At 36.6% G+C, this 21,375-nt stretch overlaps 1 protein-coding gene, 2 long non-coding RNA genes and 1 pseudogene across 10 annotated transcripts; 3 read left to right on the top strand and 1 right to left on the bottom strand.

Annotated features, from left to right (window-relative positions):
• The first annotated feature begins 1,523 nt into the window (after nucleotides 1-1,523).
• LOC125055392 (choline/ethanolamine kinase) lies at nucleotides 1,524-21,305 on the top strand. 8 transcript variants are annotated; one of them, XR_007117875.1, is made up of 11 exons: nucleotides 1,524-1,702; nucleotides 1,891-2,041; nucleotides 2,721-2,792; nucleotides 12,483-12,604; nucleotides 15,667-15,793; nucleotides 15,878-16,030; nucleotides 16,244-16,423; nucleotides 16,515-16,841; nucleotides 16,909-16,989; nucleotides 17,262-17,371; nucleotides 19,119-19,257. XR_007117875.1 is itself a non-coding variant. In XM_047657840.1 (10 exons), exons 1-10 carry the CDS (start codon nucleotides 1,539-1,541, stop codon nucleotides 19,431-19,433), a joined length of 1,692 nt encoding a protein of 563 aa, XP_047513796.1. In that variant the 5' UTR covers nucleotides 1,524-1,538; the 3' UTR covers nucleotides 19,434-21,305. The 8 variants fall into 8 exon arrangements, 7 of the variants coding, with proteins under 7 accessions (XP_047513796.1, XP_047513798.1, XP_047513797.1 ...); XM_047657840.1 differs by lacking the exon at nucleotides 17,262-17,371 and having other exon boundaries at nucleotides 19,119-21,305; XM_047657842.1 differs by lacking the exon at nucleotides 19,119-19,257 and having other exon boundaries at nucleotides 17,262-18,393.
• Nucleotides 3,501-3,627, top strand: LOC125055650 (annotated as a pseudogene).
• On the top strand, nucleotides 5,461-7,901 carry LOC125055396. The gene is made up of 2 exons (XR_007117877.1): nucleotides 5,461-5,584; nucleotides 6,960-7,901. It is a non-coding gene; the product is annotated as an uncharacterized LOC125055396 (long non-coding RNA).
• Nucleotides 10,630-15,670, bottom strand: LOC125055395. The gene is made up of 2 exons (XR_007117876.1): nucleotides 14,411-15,670; nucleotides 10,630-13,746 (listed from the first exon to the last, which is right to left on the bottom strand). It is a non-coding gene; the product is annotated as an uncharacterized LOC125055395 (long non-coding RNA).
• Nucleotides 21,306-21,375: the final 70 nt, after the last annotated feature.

The raw sequence follows: 21,375 nt of genomic DNA, 5'->3' as shown, positions 1-21,375 counted from the left end.
TATTATTGCGTGGTACATGTATAAAAAGCTAAAAAAAAGACGAGAAAAAATACATAGACGACATTGGGTACCTCCCATGTTAACAGAAAGAGAAATCATGGTGCATTTCATACGCTCATTCAGAAGCAACTATGACGAGAAATTTGAGACGTACTTTCGAATGAAAAAAGAAACATTATAAAAATGTTACATATTTTAGAACCCAAACTTAAACATGAAGATACAAATATGCGCAGTAGTATATTTCCAATTAATAATTCCTGGTCGACTTCAATAATTATTATGTAATTATTGAAGTCGTATCGAAGTCGTCGAAGATATTGCGTTGTGCGTACTGCGTAGGTAGTCGGCACGCGCCGGGTGTAGGCCCGGTCTCGTGTGCATGCGCTCATACACTGCCATACAGACATACTCAGACAGCACGGTGGGCTTGAGCCGTAATACAGACTTCAAGTTGTTATTGAACAGATTTTTTATGTTAAATATCCTATTTAGTAAATTAGGATAAATTTAAATTACTTATTAGTCTTAGTTAGTTAGTTAGGCTAGATCGAAATGTTCAATAATGATTTCGTGCAGAGACAGATAAGAGAGTAAAGAAAGTTTATATTAACAATATTTCGTTTAAAAGCTCATCTTAAGGTGGGAACTGACCAAAGTTACGATGTGTAATGTAGCATTCGCATCGAGCGTGTAAGGCATCGAGCATGTTACGCTGTGTTTTAAAATCGGCGTAACATGCTCGTCAAACGTCTGTGCTCCGCTTTCACCGCCAGTGTTCACGAGATGGCCGACAGCGAGGACGCGTTGGTATCTTTGATTCTACTTAATTATTGTTTCATACAAATTAAGAAGAAGAAAAAAACGTTACTGGAGATCAAACTTATTTAAAAACAGAGGCATATGTGGTGGTTTGTCATTGATAGCAACTTTGAAAAACCAAATGATTACTGGACAGTATAAAAACTTTGTACGCATGTCTCCGATCGATTTTGAAGAACTGTTGAATTTATTTGCTCTGGATGAGCTGGGTTCCACAACACTTCCTCTTTTCTTCCATTTTATAGAAAAATACAGAGATTTTTCGTTGTTCCACTCTATGTTTGATTGATTGACGTGTGATTACTCGCGACGCGCGTGCGCTCGGGACGACCTTTGACAAAGAGCGTACTGACCGAACCGCGTACCACTCAAAGGATTCGCCAAAAAACCGACAGCCGGGTGGAGCACTCAAAGCGAGCAACGAGCGGCTCGTTGCTCGCTGGTTTCCCCGTAACACGACGTACTGACTGCACGAATGCTCGCTGTGTAACATTACATTACATGTTACATTACACCTCGTAACGTTGGTCAGTTCCCACCTTTAGGCACGTATGTTACGCAGCACACTGACGTCTGTCATGTTGATTGATAAAAAATTTCGAGTTCTTAAATGTCTAAATACGTAGTTTTTGAAAAAATTACTAGTGTGTCATAAACTGAAAATTTGTTGGATGTTTTATCGGTCTTTCAATAGAAAGTTGGTGAAATATGGGATAATGCGGTCGGCGGGGACGGATGGTGTTGGCTCTTCTTCGAGCAGCGAAGGGGCATGGCCAAGAGTAGGAGGCCGACGTCCTCTGCCCAGCGAATCTCTCACGTCTTCCACCATCGATACTGCAACTTCAACATCACGTCCGTCTTTGACTTCTTCCATTTCAAGGTAAAATATGTTTTATTTCCAAAATAATTTACAAGCGGAAGTGAGGCGTTACCGAATGATATTAATCTTCACCAACGTATTTAAAATAGACACTTTTTTTAATGGCGTGGGCTTTTTGTTGTCTTTTTTCCTCCAATTTTGTGGTTTGTGACATACCTAACATGTTAGAATTATTGATTATGTTTTAGATTCCGATCAGACTTCGAGCAGTTGAAATGCAAGGCCCGAATCTTCGGAGAGTCTATGAATTTGTGTCGATGCATCGCTGATGACTACAACAAACGCCTTGGGTTTATGGAGAAGCGACTAATTAACTTAGAACAAAGACAGAGGCTTACGGTAGGTGTTACCACATACATCTATCTGTTTATACCTTCCCTTCCTTCACACTAATATAATAGTATAACATAGTAATAATAAAACTGCCTAACCTGGATAGGTTATCTGGATAGATTGGTATACATTATTTAGATAGATTTCCGAAGGTGATTCAATATTTTGTTGAAAAGCTTTAGATTGGCGTTCTATTTATGTTTTATTTTTAACTAAATTGTTAAGAAATGTTTTTAATGCGCTCCATAGAGCGCCCTTGTCCATAGAACGCCCAATTTGATTCACTTGATTTGTTCGTATCGGAATGGTAGTATCGGTATCGAGAGAAGAGATGTGGAACATGGTATTTTTTCCATTCCGGCAAGAACATTTGCCAGGGAGTATGCCCAGGAGAGATAAACATTTCAAATAATCTTCCATATACTGTCTATGGGAAAAGCGTTGCTATTTAAGTTGAAACTGATATTTTGTTAGTTTCACTACTTCCAGCGCGCAGCCTAGTGCACCGTAACCCTAGACGAAGTATTTTTTTGCATGAGGCAAAGGTTTCCCTGATTCATAGTGTATCTCATTAAACCCTTGAGCCCTTCAATATGCAGTCGTGGGCGTGTCTCGTGCAACCCAGTATAACGCGCGACAGCTAGGAAATAATATAATATTGCTTATTTATTTATTTTATCACCAGGGTGAGAGCAACTACTCTGCCATAATACAGAAGAACCAGAAGCTATCACACAAGACTAAGCAAGACGTTAAGGTACAACTTAACCATTATTTGATTCAGTTATTTAGCACTAGCTGTTTTTTTTTTTTACATTTCTTTATCCGCTTTAATCATTAATCTTATATACAATCTGAAATATAGGTAGGTAATGTTGTTTCTTTGATATATTTAAAAGGGTACAACGATCTTAAACGATTCAAATAATTTGAATTCAATATGACATGTCGTTGAATACAATCATTTTTCTTTTTACTACACACAGAAGTAAAAGTTCGAGGTCCATTGTGGACCTCTGACAGAACTTCATATACCCATTATGGTAGCTGTATTCATACGCAGGCTGACGAACCACAGTATTTTTTTTTTATTGGAACGAAGTTCCTTATCGCGCGTTGTGAAAGCGGGCTAGACGGAAAAAATTCTTACGAAAAGTTGTCACGACACTTTTTTGCTATTTGCTATTGTAATACACCGGTTCTCGTCCGATCACCGAAGTTAAGCAACGTCGGGCGAGGTCAGTACTTGGATGGGTGACCGCCTGAGAACACCTCGTGATGTTGGCTTTTTTTTGTAGGGATAAGAAATGAAAATTATTTTTGGAATCACTTAACTAAATTAGTCTTGTTGGAACGAAGTTATCGAGCGTTGCGAAAGGGGGCTAGACGGAATAAATTAAGACCAAAAGTTGTAACGACACTTTTTGCTATAGTTGTTAAATTTTACATTTTCGATTTAGCTATCGCCAACGTCCATAACTCCATACCACGTTGAATACACCGGTTCTCATCCGATCACCGATGTTAAGCAACGTCGGGCGAGGTCAGTACTTGGATGGGTGACCGCCTGGGAACACCTCGTGATGTTGGCTTTTTTTTTCGTCGTAAGATTGGTGTCCAGAAAATCTATCATACTGTTATGATACCAATTAACATATAAATTAATCGAAAGGAATTTCGTTCCATCCGGGTGTCCCTTGACACCTCTAGTTTTTTTTATTCTTATTGACAATTCTCACCAATTGACCTAGTCCCATGCTAAGCTGGTGAAGCTTGTGTTATGGGTACTAGGCAACAGATATACATACATATTATAGATAGATAGACATATAAATACATATTTAAACACCCAAGACCTAAGCACAACACCAAATGCTCATCACATCGATGTTTTGTCTCAGCCGGGGATCGAACCCGGGACCCATGGATTCGCAGTCAGGGGTACTAACCACTAGACCAATGAGTCGTCGTAAATGACTTATATTATTATATTTTAGTGATTATTTAAGTGATAAAAGACGGGCATGATTATGTATATATGTTACTATATAACAGTTAACAGTGATAACAGTTTGAAAATAAAATTTGTGAATCTGATGCACATACCTCCTAGTCATTTCCTTACTTTTTTCTAAATTTAAAAAAAAAAGACAAGTTAATCCTCACTTTGAGACTTGTAGTCAATTAAAGTTTTTAATAAACAATGTCAGTAATTCCTAACAAACTCGAATTCAAACTTCTTGTGTATTAACAATATTATAATAAACTTTTCTATTTTAGCTCCTAATTAAAATAAAATTTATATGCCTATTTTTATATGACTGATTGTGCTGTATTTTTTATAATTAATTATTCTGAATGTACCTCATACATATAAACAATTTATTATTATTATTAAGAAATAAGTAACTAAAGAAAATGTCTACTTACCATTACTTACAAGTTCATGAAGCATACATTAAGCATCCGTTTGATATGATAAATTTAAAATATTAATAATTTTCTTCTAATATAATTGATTACAGTCACATTTTTAAAACTACTAATTAAGCTCATCAGTGACTGCTTTCACACCTGAAATATACTAATAAAATGTACCATAATTTTACTTTATGATTACAAACAATACACTTAAGTAAATAGTAGAATAATTTATTTTTTCAAATTAAAGCACAATTTAAAAGACTTACATACTAAGATGTTTGAATTCCAGAAAACCTTAGCTTAAAGGAAAAGAAAAAAAATATTTACCTGTACTAATTTGCTGATATTCTTGATATTTTCATATTTATCTATGTCTATTAAGTTATCCTTGCATCAATTCCATTCAAAATTATTTAAATATACTTAAGCAAAAACTAAAACTCTAACTTAAAATATCTCTATACTTTGTTTCATAGGTAATCACATTAAAATAATAACAAACAAGAGCTAAACGATATTAAACGATTCCCAAAATTTGCATTAAAACTGTTAAGCCATTTGGGCACAATAATGTTTTTTGATTTTTACAAAAAAACATATTATAATAAGTACTTTTACGTCATAAAATAAAAATTTCGAAATCGTAGTACATGCAACTTAAAGTAGATTCATTTCTTGTTAATTTGTTAGAGGTTAAGGGCTAGCGCGCACCGGTGACTTTTGTCAGCATGACAAAAAAGTTTTTGTCGCTGTCACGTCACGCCTCCAAAGCGAGGTGCGCTCATGAAAGGTGACAGTGACAATTTTTTTTTTAAAACCTTCATTTGTCGAAATGGATTTCGAAGAGACGGTCGTCATCTGTGAGCTTATAAAGAAACTCAAAAGAGAAAAAAAGCGAAAAGAATACTGGGTACACCCCCTTTGGAGTGACAGGTTAATAAATGGAAAGTTCTACACCATGTTTCATAAACTTCGGGAACATCCAAAGAAATTTTTTGGGTATTTTCGAATGAGTGTTAGAAGTTTTGATGAATTACTTCGCAATTTAGGACCTGCGTTGACATACGAAAATACAAACATGAGATTGTCTGTTCCGGCTGAAGAAAGACTCGCTGTTACTTTGAGGTAAATATAAGTAATTAGAATATTATGTAATTTTAAATTGTTTATTTTAATGAAAATACAAAAATGTTATACAAATTAAAGTAAGTAGTTTTTAACTATAATCAAAAATCAAAAAAGTAATTGAAATGTAATATTCTTTAATTATTCTTCATGTTGGTTGATATTGTGCTCCTGGCAGATGTCATACAATTCGGAATCTTCTGTAAACTCTGTAATATAGGTTTGAATTGATGACGATGAGGCGGCTGAGGAGTTTTTAGGGTCTTGCTTAGGAGGCGATGATTGTGAAGATGAATTCGGTTGAGTGTGTGCAGACGGTAGCAAATTTTGGGAACTTGTAGATGTATGAGTAGGAGAAGGAGATAAAACAAGTTGAGTGTTTCTTGCTAAGTGGAGCGGATTTTGAGGAATGTGCGATGGAAGAGAGACAGAATATTTGGGTTTGATTTGCATATTTTGAGGGCTTGAAGATGGAATATATGTAGGAGAAGGAGATAAAGTCAGTGGAGTGTTTCTTGCTGAGTAGAGTGGGCCTTGGGGACTTTGCGATGGTAGAGAGACAGAATATTTGGGTTTGATTTGCATATTTTGAGGGCTTGAAGATGGAATATATGTAGGAGAAGGAGATAAAATCAGTGGAGTGTTTCTTGCTAAGTGGAGTGGGCCTTGGGGACTTTGCGATGGTATAGAAACAGAATATTTGGGCTTGATTTGGAAATTTTGAGGACTACCTGTATAAATTGTGGATGGGGGATAATTATTGCGCTGAGTGTTTTGTTTCTGAACTTCCTGGAAAATTTGTAAAATTTTGATCTGTACGTCTAGTTTTTTCTCCTCCGGGACTGCTTTTAACAACGGCACCAAAGACAGCGCGAAATGCTTTTCCTTGTCATCGTCATTACAGTCACTTTTGTTATTTCTCATAGTCTCGATAAACCTGTTATCATCAACTCTTTTGTTGTTTAAAATCTCTAGAAGCCTTTCTTCGTAACATATTTTATTCTTATTTTACTTTCGGGAATATTCTTCTCGCTGTAGTACTTCCACACTGGCATCCTGACTATCGTCTTCGCAAGCAATTTCCTCTACAGAATCAGCATTTCCTGAGGTTTCTCGGGTATCCATGCTTGGGATAAGAAATAACAGTTGGTCAAAATGTTTGTACTTTCTTCTTTTTGTAGCGGCCTGGCCAGACTTAGTACATTTTTGCTCACGTAGCTCACGTGAAAAACAAGCCCTTAAATTCTTCCATCGTTTTTGTACAAGTTTACCTGAAAATAAATATTTAACTAGTATAAAACAGTCAGTCATTTATTTAATTTATGTATTTTTAACTTTAATTTTGTATTATGTATTTAATTTTCTTTTGTTTCAGATATCTTGCAACCGGCAACAGTTTTTACAGCATATCATTTGAATATTTGATAGGTGCCACCACTGCACGAGAAATTGTAAAATCTACATGTTCTACGATCTGGAATTTACATACACTATACATGCCTGAAAAGTCTGAAGAGGATTGGTATACTATTTCAAATCAGTTTTACCAACGGACAAATTTTCCGAACATAATTGGCGCAATTGATGGCAAACATGTGAGAATAATTCAGCCGGAAAACACCGGTACGCAGTGTTTCAATTACAAAAAGTACTTTTCTACTGTTCTCATGGCATGGGTAGATGCAGATTATAAATTTGTATACATAGATGTTGGTGCTAATGGAGCAGCAAGCGACTCCAATGTATTTCAGAATTCTGGCATGGGCAAAAGATTGCAGCAAAATCAATTGAGCATACCAGATGATCGTAATTTGCCATATGATGAAAATGGAAAAAAAATTTTGTTTGGTCGCTGATGAGGCATTTGGCTTGTCGAGGCATATTTTGCGACCATATTCAAGAAAATCATTGTCTACTGTAAAAAAAATTTACAACTATCGCCACACTAGGGCACGACGCATGGTTGAATGCACTTTTGGTATACTTTGTAACAAATGGCGAATTTTGCACAGGCCGATTGACGTCAGTCTTGATTTTGCTGATATAATAGTAAAAACATGTTGTATTTTACATAATTTTGTACGGTGCAGAGATGGCATTCAATTTACTGACACTGTTTACGATTGTCCATTAAAAGGTATTGCAACAAATCCATCAGACAGAACCATATCAGCAGCAAATATACGTAATTATTTTGCGAATTACTTTACTTCACCACAAGGGGCTGTGTCATGGCAGTATGACAAAATCTGAATTTCACCTTTTTGTACAACTGTTGTTTTAGCTACAAATACTAAAAATAAAAAGATACTCACCAGCTTCAGTTTTTTCTTGTGACGACAACGTACCCCAAACTGTAGAAAATATTATACGACTGATTTCATCCCATGCTTTAATTTTCAAATTAGAATCTGAATACTCTTTCAGCTTTTTATCGTAAATTAATGCTCTTTTTTCAACTTCTTCAATAAGTAAATCATTATCGATATCCTCTTTCGTGCACCTTCACGTTTTGCGTAGACGTTGACGCCATTTTGCGTTCGCTAAAGACGACGGTTCGAATGCAAATGGCGGAAGAACTACGTGTTGAGTGACAATTTTGTTGCCCGTGCGCGCGCTGCTATAAAAACCTAGCGGCGTGGTGACAGTTTCGTCACGGGCATGTCCGCTGGTCGGCGGACAAAAATGTCACCCAATTGTCTCGTCGTAACGTGCGCGCACCTCCATACAGACTAATAGACTTGATGTGAGTGACGAAACAGTCACGGTGACAAAAGTCACCGGTGCGCGCTAGCCCTTAGGCTGCGGCCTCGAATTTCGCGGGCAGCGGGGCGGCAGCGGCTGCGGCACGGGAGCGAGGCGGCCAACGCATACCTGTTCTCGAAACCAGCGGGCAGATCGCGCGGCACTATAGCGGTGTAGTGTTGTGTTCGTGGTTGTGTAGTCGAGATATTTGTTTTTATTCGCGAACGAAATGTCTAAAAAACGGCGACAACATCTTTTTGATTCAAATTTATTCCTAACGCTCGATTTATTGTGGGCAAAAATATGTTATATGCAAAAATATAGTTCCATATGGGTCTCCTTTCAAAGATTTCTGAAATAATTTGCTCTTGCACGTCCGAGGTCATTTTGATACGTCACAAAAAATATGTACAGCACTATACTACAATGCATACGCGCAACGCGGGCGGTCACCGCTTGACTGGATTGCGCCGCTCGTTACCCGCGCCCGCGCCGCTGCCGCGCCGCTGTTTTCGAGAACCGGTCCATTTGATTGTACGCATAATATCCTGCCGCTCCCGCGCCGCGGCCGCCGCCGCCCCGCTGCCCGCGAAATTCGAGGCAGCAGCCTTAAGGTCTAAGAGTGCTCGATGATCATCGATGTTGAAGGCAAAATTTTTGCTTTCACCAAACCAACCGAAAAAAGGTGCACTTTTTGGATGTTTCCGATTTTTTTATCAAATAGCGCACTGTTTATGAAAATTGATTTAAACGCTTAATTTATATTATAATCGATTTATTAAAATCGATTAATATTATTATGAAAATCGATTATAAGAAAAAAAAATTTTAACAACCCTACTGTCATGGCGTTGCCTAAGCGGGCCATAGACGGACCGCTCAAGCAATTCCTGGGCAAACCGCATATGGCAGTCGGTCTTGACTGCAACATGCGGTCCGTCTATGGCCCGCTTTAATTTCAAATTAAAGCGGTCCGTCTATGGCCCGCTTTAATTTCAAATTAACAAATTTTCTTCTTTCTTCATATAGTCTCAGCCCCCACGTTGCATCATAACATTTCGAGAATAATCCGTTATTATTCCTGTTTTCTCGCCATTTTATGTATTTTTTGCTTTGTACCTTAATTCGCTTGTGATTTAAAAAAATGTATGATATAGTTGAAAAGTTACATTATGGCAACACTACTGCTGTTGCTGTTCAACTTCAAGCAAGTGTTCTTGGCAAACGCGTCAAGTGTCAACAGACAAATGACAACAGTGCGCGTCAATTTTCCAGTCTCGACTGAACAGTGAATTGACGGGCGACGGCTCTCGTCAGTTTGAATTTATACCTTGCGCAGTTAGAACGTCTAAATGTGAATAAGCACTGGTGTATTTTTGTAATTGAATTAAAAATATAAATATTCTGTATTATCTTTCAAAAAGACTTCTTGAAAACCATGGCTAAGGTAATATTTGAAGTTCCAATAAATCCTAACAGCGGGAAGGCTTTCAGTTTGGAAAAACGATAATTTGCATCGCGAACATCAGACCACCCTGTGACGTATGTATTATGCTAGAAATGGAAAATGAAATATTAGGTATTTGGTAAACTAAAATTAAACCAACTAAATAACGTAATCTAATTATAATAATTAAAAGATCACCTTTTTAAGAAATAATATCTACTGTTTTATTTATTTCTTAGTCAAAGAATTATTAATAATTACCTTAATTCACAATTTTTTTATTCAAACCCCGCTTATTTGAACGGTATTTACATAGGATTAACAACAATTTAAACTTTATTAAAGAAATTCATGTGTACTATATCTTTTCGCAATACAACTTATACGCTATTAAAAATCGTTTGCATTTATATAGTGAATGTCAATTTCACAAATATATTGGATGTATATAATATAATTAAACTTCATAGTTACTTTCGCTTAATTATGAACAGCTTCAATTATAAATACACAACGAGAATTATTTTACAGATTGCGTCACAGTTCTTGAAAATATTAGACGGCTGTCAATGTCAAAAATCAATACATTCACGCACACATAGAACGACGTAGCAGCGCGAAATTTACTGATCGGCGATCGCTGAAAAACTAAGTACCGTGTAATAATTAATTTTTGTTATTCAAGAAAACAGTTTTACTTTAAAATGATTGGCATAGGGAAAATATTAAGAAATTGCTATCAGTTAAAAACACAAATGTTTGTGAGGCGTTATGTTCGCGAGTGCGAGGTTTGTTTCCGTCCCCTAATTATTTAATCACGACTTAATTAGAATCATCATTTTTGTGGTAAATGTTATATTACGTCACAGGAATATATCTTAAGATTTTCAGAAGATTGTGGTTGTGTTTGCCTTGTATTTATCATGAAACAATAATTAAAAATACTTTTATTGTGTTGGAAAATATGTAAGAACAATGTTTGTCATATAAGAACAAATAAGTTTGCATAGACTTGACTGTTGAATATTATTACTGTCTGACTGATAAGTGATACTGAACAACAGTTCTCTTATCTGATACATATATATTACTACTATATAGTACAGTATTTAAATGTTTTAGCTTTTATATAAATTCCTTCTTCATTTACAGAATCCTAGACCTGGGCTCACTTAATATTTTTGATCTATTTACTTTAATTAGGAAAGGAGCTGCAATACTAGTTTTAAATGTTTTCATTTCATAAAATAATATTGGAGAACATAATAGTAGGTTGTTATTTTTGATACCAGTTTTATATTCTTATATGTATTAGGATTTCCTTTAAAAACAGTTGTTAGCATTTCAACCCAATGGCATCGATTTTATATTCACTTTTTATGTTTGTATTTATTTATCAGTGATGTATATTTAATTATCAATGGAAAATTCCACTATAATTAGTGTAAATTAGTAATCACAGCAAGCTGCTCTTAATTAACTAATTCAGTGTTGTAATAATAAAGTACAAAATATGTGCTTGTAAACACTACTAAAATATTTTTCTGATTAAAACTGAGGAGTTTGCTTTGAATAGCTTTGCTGCTACTTGCTTAGAATGTGTTTTTAAAGCAGCCATTTATTCTAGAGACTAACAACAGTATATTGAATTTATGACTGTCCTTGATGATACTATGTTGGTAACCACATATCAACATAATCCTCACTATGTGTTCTGATATCTTATCATAAATTTTACTACACGCACTGTAAAGCAATCAGTTTATTGCTCTCTATATAATGAAAAGAAAACAACACACCTTTGCTTTTTTAAACCAATATCAATGACTAATTAAGTAATGTGCTATAACTTTCATATTTTTCTTAAATTTTTTAAAATATGAATTTATAATCTAGCTTATTTAAGCTATTAAACAATTACAGACTAGCATTAAATAATTATGTGGCTATGGCTATCTGGGTACATTATATTTCTTTACACTTGAATAGTGAATCCCATATAGCAGCTATTAACTATATTAATTTGGTGCTTTACTTTTCACATTTTAAGGCTCGAAAAGCTCTTTCTTATCATAGAGATAAATTATTGTGTGGCTCGTGCGAGGTGAAGGCCAAAGATATTGTTATTCTTGGATTTGAGTAAATTACTCTATAAGGCACTTTATAACTGCCATAAAGTGATATGGCACATGTCATAGATGTATTAACTCTTAAAATTACTATTATTTTTATATCAATTCTATTTGTTCACTTATTTAAGTACACAATATAAGAAAAATGCAAGTTGCATTTTGTAACATTCAGTAAATAAAACAGTATGTATGAATGTTAGATGAACAATATATATATATTTAGATGTATACAATATTTTAATAAAGGTTCCATATCACAATAATATTTTTATTAACTTGTAGTATTTATGAACAAATAATAAACATGATTGTTGACTAGCTACAGCAGGTGATATGATTAATTTAATGTACTTATCCGATGGACATAATATGTAGAATGTTTAGTGATGTCCCCTGCCAGAAATATTCAACTAGCTGACCTGGCTCATGAGCGAAATATTTTTTTAATCATTTCGGATTGTCTTAAGCTACATAAAACTATATGCCTTTTTAATAGGTGATGAATTCATTACTTTATTAAAGCTATTTAAAATTGTAATGTAATGTAACCTTTATATTCCCTCGTCGCTTACAGAAACTGCAGATGTGCGGGAGCGAGGAAGAGATGCGTGAAGTGGCTGGAAGGATCTGTCGAAACTACCTCCACGGCGCCTGGAAAACTGTAGACCCAAGAGACCTAGACTTTAAAAGGATTAGGTAATCAAAAAATAATGACCTTATCTCATTCTCTCGATTAGCCACAATTGCGGTAAATTTGACTCTTACATCTTCTTCAAAACTAAAGAAACACACAAACTTATACAGTCTTATTAAAAAAAAATAACTTTGATTCAGCCCCTGAGGGAATTCTTGTTCCTCCCTTAAGTTCTGTGTGTAACAAAACATAAAGATGTGTGCGCGCAAGACAATGAGAAAAATTTAATTGTATTAATTTATTATATGTAAAACAGACCGTCTTCATAGGTTTCACCGCAAATCCATCGTACAGAAAGGTTAATTGTGGCGCCTGCATTTGCACGCCTTTTACCTCTATCGCATTTTTGCATTTTAGCTAAACATACATCTCAGATACAAAAATATATTTACACTGTGAGAATAGCTTAAAACAAAATGTTATTGTTTCATCTCGCGAACCGCAGCATTCAGCTTGAAATACGAAGTGACAGCTCCTTATAGGTACTCTATCATTTTTAACAACAACCTCATTTAAAACGTAAGTGTTTATTGAGCCATTTGCAAGCAATTGCGTGTTGATAAATGATAAGTAATGCCCTTTTCTGACTTCTAGAAGAACATCGAAACATATGTTACGTTATGGGCTCTCTCATTAGTCATTACTCACGTATAATACCACGACTTGTGTTCGCACGGAGTAATACTTAGTTAATATTATAAAAAGTATGATCGAAAAATATTATTATAATGAACCGGATGTTAAAATGAGTGATAACTTGCAGAAATAAACAATGTTGTTTGTAAATATTGATCCCAGTTCGAGACGTGTTTGGTTGGGCCTTGAATAATCGCGACGCAATATATTTATAAATGTGTTTACCCTCTTCCGAAAGTAAAATAAGAAAACATGAATGACGGAGAACGCTTTACATATTTATTTATGTATAAAATCTAATTGTGAGTGAAACGCTGATTCCAATAATCAATTACAAATTTTCTTTGTAAATTGACATAAAAAATGAGGGCGGAATAGTATTATCTGACCTTATCTTTGATTGAAAATAACATCGAGTAAAAAACGTAAATACAAGGCGTCCGTGACCTTGAACAAGCTAGCCCACCGGCGCGCGCAAGGCACGCGCGACACGCGATAAGCTTGCCTTCTGTAACAAATAATTATCTTATAAAGAAATACATTTTGAGCGCATGTGTAATTACACTCCCGAACATTCTGTAATGTATTTTACAGAAAAACAATGTTGCTTCAAATAGCCCATAGACCACAATATAACAAACATATATACATTGTTTATTCGTATTGGATAAAGTGAAAATACCAAAATTACAAGAAGACTAGTTACATTGAAGTCCTTTGTCGATCTCTTTATCTATGAAAGGATTCGACACAATTCTTTAAATTACTTATTAGTTACTGCAAAATAAAAACTAGCGGGCATAAGATACGTTACGAGGCATTTAATATTCTATCGTCGTCTGTTACACAGAATCCCAGATAGTTCTATAATATATCCACAACAGCAATAGTCTTATATATTATGTGCTTACATATATAAATTACAGTTACGAATGACTAGATAAATTAGTTTAAAAAAGCGAAAACATAGGTATCTTTCCATTTACGACTAACAATTCTTGTCGCCGTCAATGTTTTTTATGATCGCACCGAGGAAAACTAATGCAAATGTCACCTTCAGAGGTAATGTAATGTACTGTTCTTGTAATTAAGAATTGTAAATACAAATATATAACTCCGAGACCAGAAGGTTGGAAAAACCGCAAGACATTTGTATGACTAGTTTTATTTACCTTTTGAAACGGCAGCCTTCGTTTAATGATCAATCCGAGATTATTATGGGAAACGAGGATATAAATATAACACGTGGTCTGACAAACAGAACAACTACGTCTTAATAGAGTGATGTTATCAGCTGTACTTTTCCGATGGCCCACTTTATATGATTCATAGTTAAATAAATAATGTTATCTCCAATGTTCATTACATAGACTGAAAGGATTCCGTAGGGCCATTCGCTTTGTTCGTTAACATGCCTCTTTAGGCATTTATAAAATGCACAATATTTATTAGATAGAATATGCTTTGACAAACATTAATTTCAATTGCAATCGCATTTAAACACGGTCTAATGAGAAACGACCGCTTCAATTAAAGAAACCATTGTAAATATTTATGCATTGGGTTAATTAATGTTATTGTTGGTACAATCTCATAAAATATGTTATTCCAGTAAAATTGTCAATGAACTATGGTCTGATGCGAACTTTGTTCTTCACAAAAGTTTTATAAAGTACATAATATATACATACGTGTAAAATAAAATCAACAGGAGGTTTTATTTTATATTCATACCTTTTGTGTTTCATATTAGATTAATAAATGAAACCAAGCTTGTTTAAACAACATTCGTTCAACACAATTTAAGAAATGTATATATTTATACTTATTAGCTGCGTCCACACCGAACGATCCAAAATGGATCGGCGATCCAAGATCGCGATGCGTGGAGCAAGAATCGTACTAGGCCGATCCAACAGCAATCTTTTGCGATCCTGACTGGCTGATCCATACTGAATCAGATGAACTTTGTCTGCAGATCAATTTGACTTTTGTTCATCGCAAATAGTAGGCAAACTAGTTGGAAGTTTGCCTACTATTTGTGTAATATCATTAGGTTCCCATAAACATTTATTCTCCCTATAAAGAAAGAATACATAGTGAATTATCCATAACGTTGGATCACGCGATTCAAATCACAACCGTCCATACCGCGCGCGGCAAGTGACTGAGAGGCCCCTTTGAGCGTGAACAAAAAACCGACAACAAATGGATCGCACGCGGTATGGAGCGTCCACACCGCCTGCACATTTGGGTCGCGCTCGTGCCGCGCGCCTATTTAATTTTACAATTTTAATACTAAGTTTGGTGATCTCGGGTCGCATAGCATTAACCTTAAGATACATGAACATGCCTCAATGTAAATATTATCTATGATTCGGCATCAGAGACAAATCTAGTTTTAGTTATACTAAGATATCGTTTCCAGCGGAGGTCTGTCCAACTTCTTGTACTACGTCGCTCTCCCGGATTCGCGGGCCACGTACCGCGATGCGCCGCAGGACCGCATCAAGACGCTTAGCGAACACTCTTTCTTGCTAGACGAGCCCAAAAAGGTACTCCACTCACCCAGGCCACGCATGGATTAGCTTTTCCTAAAACCGAATGAATTGTAAAGCTCAGCGGGGCCGCTTTCCCAGGTGTTGCTGCGTATTTACGGCCAAGTGCACGGCGAGCGGGCCATGGATGCGATCGTAACCGAATCTGTGATATTCACTTTGCTGTCCGAGCGGCGTCTCGGACCCAAACTGCACGGGGTGTTCTCAGGGGGACGCATCGAGGCATACATTCCGGTATATTATAGTGTTATATATCTCTCTCTCCATTTTTATATAAAACAGTTGGGAGGCCTGTGTGATGTTAAGCGACACCGCCTCTTATGGGTACTCACGTTTTATGTTTGTGCTTTATACTTAGTATTCAAAATAACTAATATTTACATTGTTTAATGCGAATATCTACGTTTTAGAAAGATACTTAGATTGACCTAATATTTTGAAACGTAGGCGCGATCTCTCCTCACTAAAGAGCTATCGGAGCCAGCCCTGTCCATGAAGATAGCGGAGAAGATGGCGGCCATACACTCCATGGAGGTACCGCTGTCTAAGGAACCCAACTGGCTGTGGAAGACCATGTCTAAGTGGCTGCGGACCGCAAGAGAAGAACGGTTCACGGTGCACGATCTGGTACGTATAAATATAGTACATAGTGTATAAATTATAGCTTTGGCTCTCGTCACAAAAGTGCTCTCATCGTATTATCAATGGTTCATCGTAGAAAGGCGAGGAACGCAAAATTATGGAGCGTCTCCGCTCAGTCGACTGGGACGCGGAAATCGAGTGGGTTCGGAAGCTGACCAACACCGTCAACTCTCCCGTCGTCTTCTGCCACAACGACATGCAAGAGGGAAACGTGCTCCTGGTCGAAGAAGAGACGAGCGCGGAAGAAGAGGAAGGAGCGCTAGTGCAGACCTATCCCCTGGAAGATTCGAGCGACTCGGTGTCTTCGAGCCTGTCGGACATCGGCGAGCCGCGGCTGATGCTCATCGACTTCGAGTACTGCGCCTACAACCATCGCGCCTTCGACATCGCCAACCACTTTCAGGTACGTCTTCCTCCACCCTCCCGCTCGCCCTTTCTCTCTCCGGCCGCTGACCGTCCCGTTCTTGCAGGAGTGGAGCTACGACTACAGCAACTCCCAGCATCCCTTCTACTTCGAGTTTCTGGACCAGGAACCCACGCTCGAGCAGAAGGTAAAGCCGCGAATAGACAAACGACTGAATAACTCTTATGCTAATATTGCTTCGAAATGGATCGCTTTTATGATTTCATCGCTCGACCGCATCGTACAGTTCTTACTTTATTTTCTAATCGCGCGGTCGATGTGTTGCGTAACTTATGTTTTAACTGACGCGATAGTCTGAACACTAGAAAGCGTCGGGTACGGTGTGGGTAAATTTTGTTTTAGCGCTGGCAATACCGGCGTCGCCGTTACGCCGCTCGTGTGAGTTTTGGTTATTTATAGCCGGGGATGAGGCGCGAGGACCCCGCTCCGCGTCCGCCTTAGCCCTGGCTCTCGGCGCGAGGAGAGGCTCCACCTAATCTCGCCTCTTCGCCTGTTTAAACATTCCGAGAGTACGTACGGATATTCTCTAGTGACGAATGTTAAAACAAGTGTAAAACTCTCGTAAGTGTACACGCTCTGCCGTATCGTATTCTCATCGGTTGTCAGAATTTGTTCAAGAGAACCTTTAAATGGCACATCGCTCTCTTCGATACGGCAGAGCGGCCCGAGGTCTTCGTTCTTATTCTACAACCGATGGATTTCTTCACCCATCTCCTTAATTTACAAATGCACACGGTAATCATTGTCGAATTATGACAATTTCTAGCGAAGGCGTAAGTAGTTAGGTATCTTGGAGAAATCCAACGGTTAACTATTTTTAGGTTTCCAAATACAAAAATTATATTTAAAATGTTATGCACTCTGACTTTTACCAAAGACAATTAAAGTATTAGACCACATAAAAATGTTATGTTCACATAAAAATCACATCCTTACCACAGAAACAATTTATTCTAAATTTCATATGATCTCATATGATAGATAGCATTAAAACAAATCAACCTTAGCCATGATCAATATCTCACGGTACGTGCTATGCTAAAATATAAGGAATATTTTCACCAACAAACTCTTAAATTAGTGGGAGTCAGGCGTAACCATAGTGACGTATGCGTCCATCTCTACCCGAACAGTCGAGACGTGAAGTGATTTGTTTAAATATATTATTTCAAAGAAACCGTAATAAAAAATGATACAGATGAATGAAATATAAAGTCTTCATCTACGATAGCTCGTTAGTAATTTGAATGGGTATAAAACTAAACATGCAATAGTGTGAATTCTTCTGCCATTTTGTACATGTACGTCCAAGTCGTAACTTGAGGCAATGTAGCTGTAGGATTTCAAAAAACTGAACTCATATTAATTATGCCTTTAACCACTTGATTCCGTCGTATGCTAACGTTTATAGCAAAAGAACAAAAAACCACGAAGAAAAAATATACTAAAAACTATTTTTGTTTATAATTTTGCTGACTCCATTTGAAAATTGCATGTGATTGTCATAGATTATAAAAGCTTTAAAGATGCACTACACAATAAAGTATAATTTTTGGAGTACGTTATTATTATTAGTTTAATGTACAAATATAGGTAATTTTAAGGATGACTTACAACTTAAATCAATGAAAACCGCTTATATTGAGAGCTATCTTTCCGTAATAGATAATATGTTTTAAAAATATATTACTGTTTATGTCAAACACAAGATAATTATAATACTGAACTTCCCATATTATGAAACTTTATATCGATCAGCGTGTAGTAACTATAATGTAAGTACCACTTGAAATTACGTCATTGTTTAGGCCTCTCTTGCTTTTAAAGAATTGAATGAATCCTAAGCGCATCCCGTACCATAACATATTTTACGACGTTGTCGCACTTGCGTTAACCGTTGCTATTACTGAATATATTGCGAAGGACTGATTTTTTCATTTCGGTTGCGATATCCATCGTCAAAATTTGTAATTATCGCGGGAGTTACGGCTTTTTCATAGTAGTGATTTGACTATTTACTTTAATTGTCTTTGTTGTTACTAATAGGTACTGTCTAAATTAAATTAATGAATTATGTCAAATTTGTAAATTACGAGAAGAACTTTTTTCAATAGAGATAGAAGTGAGGACATTACTTTCGTTTGATCATAAAAGGTAGACCGATACGGTTCCATACGATTTGAAAAATAAAAAGCGATCCCGACCTCAGTGTCGAGTGTTTGTGCACGCGGGCGAATACAAAGGTGGGCTTTGCAGGAGATCTTCATAAAGGAGTACCTGAAGGCCTACCGCAGCGGCTGGGCGAGGGCCAGCGGGGGCCCGGAGGCGGAGGCGCCGACCGTGGACGACGTCAACCAGCTGCTGGGCGAGGTGGACGCCTTTCAGCCCGTGAGCGACCTCTTCTGGAGTCTCTGGTCGATCGTCAACGCCTCCAAAAGCCAGATACCGTTCGGGTACTGGGAGTTCGCGCTTTCCCGTCTGGAGACCTACCTGCGGCTGAAGCGGGAGCTGATCAAAAAGGAGAAGTGCGGTCTCCCTCACAAGAGGAAAATCTGCGAGGTGGACATATGAGCCGGCGCCGGACACACGTGACACGCGGTCGCGTCCACCTGAAGGTTCTCAGCGAGACGTTCTTTTAATCATATTATTAGTTAGCGAGAGACGCCCCTCCGCCGGCAGATTCCTATTTAGTCATACGAAAGGTCGATCCCGAATAGAAAATGCACAAATAAATACATAGACTATTTCCGGATTAGAAACTTACATTCGATAAAACTGTCGAACGTCACATTTGCTATTAAATATATTTATCGTGAATATTTATTTTCCGAAAATTTAAAAATTAATTAACATACTTAAAAATGACCGAAAACGAATTGACCGAGAGCTCACCTTCACCCCTATACATGTAAATAGTGTAGATGTTGTATTGTCGTGTACATTTTGTATTAAAAATTATTCGTAAAAGACGAACCAATCGTATTACCCTGTCTCGACTAAAGCGAGCCTTTCTCCGCAATTGCGTTCGTGCCTACGAAAAGAGCCAGGCGGTGGGAACCGGTAAGAAACAATTGTAAAAAGACTGAATGAGACGGTTACTTCCTTTTCTCTGGTTCGTTTGCTCGACGACCTACAAAGGAATTGAATAAATGTAAATCGTTCGTCGAACAAATAAACTAAAGTAAGTTTTGTTAAGTTGTAAATAAATTATTCCTAAACGTGTGACGTCAGTATGAGACGTTTTAGGCTTTAGCCTGGCTTCGTCCCTCGCTCGAAATTGGGTAAATCGATTTATTTATTAAACGTTTTCAAATCGGAGAACACTAGTAGAGAGATTTTACAATTATTAAACGAAATATTGTATTCTTCGCTTGAAATTAATAAAGTTTTGACACGTTGTCGATATAAAAATATATACATAAAGGAAGGAGGCTAAAGGGATTTGACTGATGTGCGAACGGACCTCAGTCCGCGCAGTTTGGGTCCAAAGCGCCAACTCGAATATGAGACGCACCGATGGCTATTACTTAACACTTAATCGATGTGAGATGGGCGCCTATAGGGCTTCGCCGCATTTGTTAATTTCAATATTTTATGAAACAGTCGAGCTGAATCATTATAGTCGTATCAATTGTTTATCCGACATTCCTGTAAATAAATTATACTGAGTCGTTAACGCTGTTATAATATATAAGGTAAGTATTATCCAGTATAAAAGCTAATATTCCGCTTAAGCGTATTTGCCCTTTCTCCGTTTACTGGTGTATATACAAGTGACGGATGTCCACGAAGAGAACGTTAGTCGTTCGATGCGAATAGGTAATATATTATAGGTTGTAATACTCCACGGATCTTGAATGTTTTACTTTACCGCTTTAAAATATTAAACCTCTCGACCTGCATAGTGCATACCCAAGTGCACACACTTACAACTAGATCATATTTTGAGTACTTATATAATACAATTATTTATATTGTTTTATTTATTAATTTAAATGTGTAATACGGATGATAATTGTGATGTTCTAAATAAACTTTATTTTTTAGCGACGTCATTCATTGGTACTTAATCACGACTTTCAATGGTGATGTAAAATTATCTCTATCGTAAATTTCGAAATATACACTGGGTACCTATAGTAAATAGGCCACTCGCCGAACAGAACTTTATTTGTCCTCGTTTACCGATGTCTTGTATGTTTATAATACGACGACGACGCACAGTCCACAAAGCTAACATTAAAACAATATATTAACAAAATTAGCTTTTTGTCATTTTAAGATTTTCTGTGATTTCGATTTTATTTAATTATATTAATCTGATATTATGTTTTGATGAATTGTGAAGGTACAAAGTGAGAATATAGACATAATAATACTATTGTGATGTATGAAGGACATTTTGTATTTAGTGCTGGATTTTAATAAATTGTTTTAAATATTTTGTTAGTTTTCATTGAATGGTATAAGATTATACACAAACTTTAGATATATAATAACTAAACTTTTAAGT

This window comes from Pieris napi, chromosome 13, assembly GCF_905475465.1.
Source record: "Pieris napi chromosome 13, ilPieNapi1.2, whole genome shotgun sequence".
NCBI classification, from domain to species: Eukaryota; Metazoa; Arthropoda; class Insecta; order Lepidoptera; family Pieridae; genus Pieris; species Pieris napi.
This window is presented reverse-complemented; position numbering and strand designations above follow the sequence as displayed.